Genomic DNA, 4,364 nt, shown 5'->3' on the forward strand with positions numbered 1-4,364 from the left:
TCCTCCTTTTCTTCTTCTTTCTCCTCCTCCTGTTCTTTGGGGATTGATCTTGAGTCCTCAGTTGTGAACCACATTTCCAGAAGTTTAAAATTTTTATTTTGTGAAGAAATCTCACTGAACTGTCCAGCCTGTACCTGAACTTGTGATCGTCCTACCTCAGCCTCCCAGAGCACTGAGATTAGAGGTTGGCACCATCATTGCGCCTGGATTTTCACATAAAATGTTAATTACCGGACAGCAAACTGACTTGAGTCCTTTCCTGATCTCCCACACCAGGCATCCTTTCCTATGCACAATCATTGAGCCATGTTCTTGGATTAAATTGTTATACAAAAAACCTCTGAAGACCCTGATTCCTCGCAGGCGGGTGCTGGTTGCACATGTGTACTCTGCCAGTGCTAGGAAATCAGTGGGCGCGGCAGGAGACAGGCTCTACAACCTCTTCACTGAATCAGCAATTGATTATTATTCAGGCTCTAAGAGTGCATCAGAAATGTGGCTCTACTCAGCACCTTCCTTTCTGTCATTTTCCCAGTTACCGGGGACTGGTAACTCCTTAAGGTGCCCAGTGAATCACAGTCTTTGCAGTGTGGACATCTCTGAACGATCGTGGTACTTGCATTGGCGCTATGAGGGGCTGGATACTATCACACAGCCAACAACGCTAAATTACGGTACAGTCAAGGTCAGCCTGAAGGTCTCCTGCTTTCAGGGTTCTTCACTCCGCCCTGTTCATCCTTGAACAGCTCCAGAATTAGAGACATTCGCCTAGCTCTGTCTTCAACTTCAGGACGAGTGGTGCCACAAAGCTCAAACTTGTGAGTGCATCTCAGGCCAGCACAGAGCTGACTCACCATGGTCTCCAATTAAAGTCTTTCAAAGCTGGGCCCAAAGCTTTATCAGAGAACTCATGAGAATGAGGCAGGAGGATGTCTGGGCAACATGGTGAGTTCAAGGGCAGCCTGAACTCCATATTAACACCCCTTAAAAACAAACAAACAAAAGAGTTAGTAGGTAAGAAAGCCTTTAATTGAAACCATTACTGTAATGAAGCAAATTTGAAGTTTCAAAAGAGAACCTGCATCCTGAATCTCTGACCAGCAACTGATGTTCATCTCTGATGCCAATTGGTTCTTCATCCCTGAAATTCCCCAACCCAGCATCCAAGCAATGAACTTGTTTCTTATCACTTGGGATGTAAGAGCACAGGAAGCCTACTTCTCTCTAGGTGATGCTTCTCTGACTCCCTCTGACCATTCCTGTCCCGTTCTCCAGCATGCTGTGTCCAGGGCTCCCCGGAGGCTCCTGGGTGGCAGCTCTGACTGTGACACTGATGGTGCTGAGTCCTCCTCTGGCTTTGGCCTGGGACAGGAGAGGTAAGTGCCCTGCTCAGGTGCTGAGCCATGGTCCTGAGAATGGGGGAGTGAGTGAGATTCCTCACGTCCCAGGCCCTCTTACTTAAATATCTGTGGCCTTTTCCGTGGTGACTTCCTATTTTCATCACATGGATTCCTTTCCACAGTAGGGGCCTGTGTGTGTCTGTCCTCCGTATGGGACCTGTGCAAAAACCTTCTGTAGAGATACGATTCCTTTTCAAGTCTTCTCCAGTGAACACTTCAGCCTCAAATCACATCTTTCATCAGGACCTTGAGGGACCTAGAAATGATGCTGTCAAACTAATCCAAATACAACATTTCCATATATTATTTTGCTTTGTGAGAGAAAGGGAAAATTCATCAACCCACAAAATGGTTTGAATTAGTTTGAAGAAAATATATTACAATCTATAGTTAAGCAAGATACAAGGAAACTATGAGCAATCTATTGTGCTTTACTGTGTCTGTACTGCAGGAGTCTCAGGAGAGTGTGGAGGTCAGGACCATCCATAGGCTGGATGCCAATCATAAGGCAAGGAAACTCATTGGCCTACTGGGGTCACAACCCCAATTTCAAAGGATTTCTTTCACTGTGCCCTGTCTTCTTCTTAACTAGCCTTGGTGGGCTCCATCTACCTCTGCTTCTTTTCTGTCCTTTCACCAGCAAGGCTGTTTCTTTTCCTGAAAATCTTTGAAATGTGCACAGATCTCCCACACAATAAGAGATCCATCCATTAGGGAAGATAAATTTTAAGGAAAATGTCCTTTTTTTCTTCAGGTGGCATTTTCTGTAATGTGAATTTCTGTAATCAGGACGGAAAAGAGCAAGTCTGTCATAGGTTCTCTCAGGCAGTGGGAGAGATGTGGTGGTCATCAGCATTAAAGGATGGTGGAGCTTGAGCCCCTTCCTCCTTTCTACTGCCTCACAGTGATCAGTTCAACAGGACACTGGATGCTTCATGTAGAGCACACATCGTTTTCTGAGCAAAGATTGTATCCTGGACTCTGTTGTAGAATCAGAGGACTCTATTTGAAGAAGATAACAAATAATTCAATCAGGCTGTTTGAGAAATCTGCCTCTGCCTTATGGAATCCAGTCATTGCAATTTTAAGAGGTTCACTTTTCATCTTTGAACCTTCTCGATGTCCCCTCGTACTTTATGCGTTATTAGTCATCACCGTGCTGATTCTGAACAACTGTGTGTATGTGGTAGAAAGTGCAGCCTGCTTGCTGCTGTACTTCGGGTGTGGACGTCCCCAAAGTCCATGTGTTAAAAGCTTTGGCTTCAGCTCAGAAGAAACTTGAAGCCGTGGCCCAAGGGGAGGCTTAGGTCATGGACGGGAGCCTCAGAGGGACTGCGGGTGCCAGTGTCGTCTCTGTCTTTCCTGCCCCAGCCCTGAGATGAGCGTGTTGTTCTCTGTGAGCCTCCTTCTGGGTCACGCTGCTCCACAGGCACAGGAGCAACGCATTTCCCCACCATGGAGGGAAACGACCCTGTGAGCCCAAATCAGTTCTTCTTCTTTATACGCTGGTGATCTTCGGTGCTTTGTTACAGTGGTGGAAAACTAACAGGATTGGGACACATTCTTTCCATAACGTGCTTTGAACTTTTGCAATTATTCTATATTTCTTTTTATTGATCAAGCCAAATGCTTGCATCAATTTTGTCATATTTAGTAGTCTATTTAAAAAACTGACTTTTTCTCTTAAATATAAAGTTTAAACCACTAAAGATATACATACACACATACATACGTAAACACAGATTCATGCATATACACATATGCATAGACCTGCTGTATATGCTGTGATAGGAAAATAGTGTTTAAATATTTTAAAAATTTTACTGTTAACTACGCATTGCCTTTAGTTTCCCTGGAAATCTTCCCACTTGCTTTAAACACACCCTATTGTTCTGCCCCTTCCTGAGCACATCTGGAATCACCTTTTGTGTCTTCAGCTGCCCTGTCCTGGCTCCTCCCTCAGTTCAGAGCGTCCACCGTCCATGGTGACTGTGACTCAAGGAGGAGCCAGAGTCACAGGGCTCAGGGCTGTGGAGAGGAGCCGAGTGGGCCTGCATTCACCGTGGTTTCCTGATCCTTCCTTTCTGGGGATGTGGGGTGGCTCTTGGCCTTGGCACTCACTGTGCTCTTAAAAATCACACCCATCACAGACAGTAAGGACAGTATCCAGAGCTGCTCTAGAGAACTCCTCTTGTTCTCTTCCTCCTCCTTTTCCACCTTCACCCCGTGATTCCTTTCAAATGAAGTTGGCAGCACAGTTTCCACAGGACGTGGCTTTCTGAACTGAGAATTCAGATACAGGACTGCGGACCTGTGTGGGTCCTCACTTTCAGCTCCTCCAACCTATTCCACAGCCTCCCACTACTTAAAACCCCAATCCTGGAGTCAACTACAGGGCCGGATCCAGGTGACTTCCGGCCAGCCCTTACCCCAGTCCTTACTCCCGCCCACCTAGTTCCTGTGCCTCAGTGCCCGCTGTCTCCTGGTTCCTTGATGAAGATCACGGAGTCTTGGACCCCTCTGCACATGGCACCGCCTTTCCCTTTCCCCAGAACACGGTCCTGGCCCTCGCCTGTCCCTCCACAGGGGAACTGCAGCTCTCCAGGCACATTTCAGTCCCTCCTCAGTCCTTCCCAGGGCCCTGCGGTCCCTGAGCTCTGCCTGCTCTTCTCTGGGCAGAGCCTGCCCCACTGTGCCCTCCCTGCTCCCCTGAGTCCCTGGGTTTGGCCTCTGTCCCTCCTGCTCCCCTCCCCAGTGTGGACTCCCAGGGTCTGCTTTCCTGCTGTGGGCTTGCTGGGGAGGCAGGGGGAGCCTGGACAGGAGCAGGAGGCCCGGGTGAGGCAAGGGGAGCCCCTGGGGGCTGAGAGGCAGAGGGCGGAGGGGCTGTGGGCGGGGCCTGGGCAGCAGGTGGGAGCGGGTGGGGCGAATTCCGGGGGGCTCTGAGCTGGACTGGGCCGGCTGGGG

At 48.6% G+C, this 4,364-nt stretch overlaps 1 protein-coding gene across 1 annotated transcript in view; it reads left to right on the forward strand.

Annotated features, from left to right (window-relative positions):
• LOC104876405 overlaps positions 1-4,364 on the forward strand; it is a 13,055-nt gene that overhangs the window by 4,324 nt on the left and 4,367 nt on the right. The window contains exons 2-3 of the mRNA XM_033766603.1: positions 536-685; positions 1,276-1,376. Of these exons, the coding sequence (XP_033622494.1) occupies positions 536-685; positions 1,276-1,376 (251 nt within the window). The remainder of the gene's footprint in view (positions 1-535; positions 686-1,275; positions 1,377-4,364) is intronic.

This window comes from Fukomys damarensis, unplaced genomic scaffold (assembly GCF_012274545.1).
Source record: "Fukomys damarensis isolate Sample0158 unplaced genomic scaffold, DMR_v1.0_HiC HiC_scaffold_20, whole genome shotgun sequence".
Taxonomy (NCBI): Eukaryota; Metazoa; Chordata; class Mammalia; order Rodentia; family Bathyergidae; genus Fukomys; species Fukomys damarensis.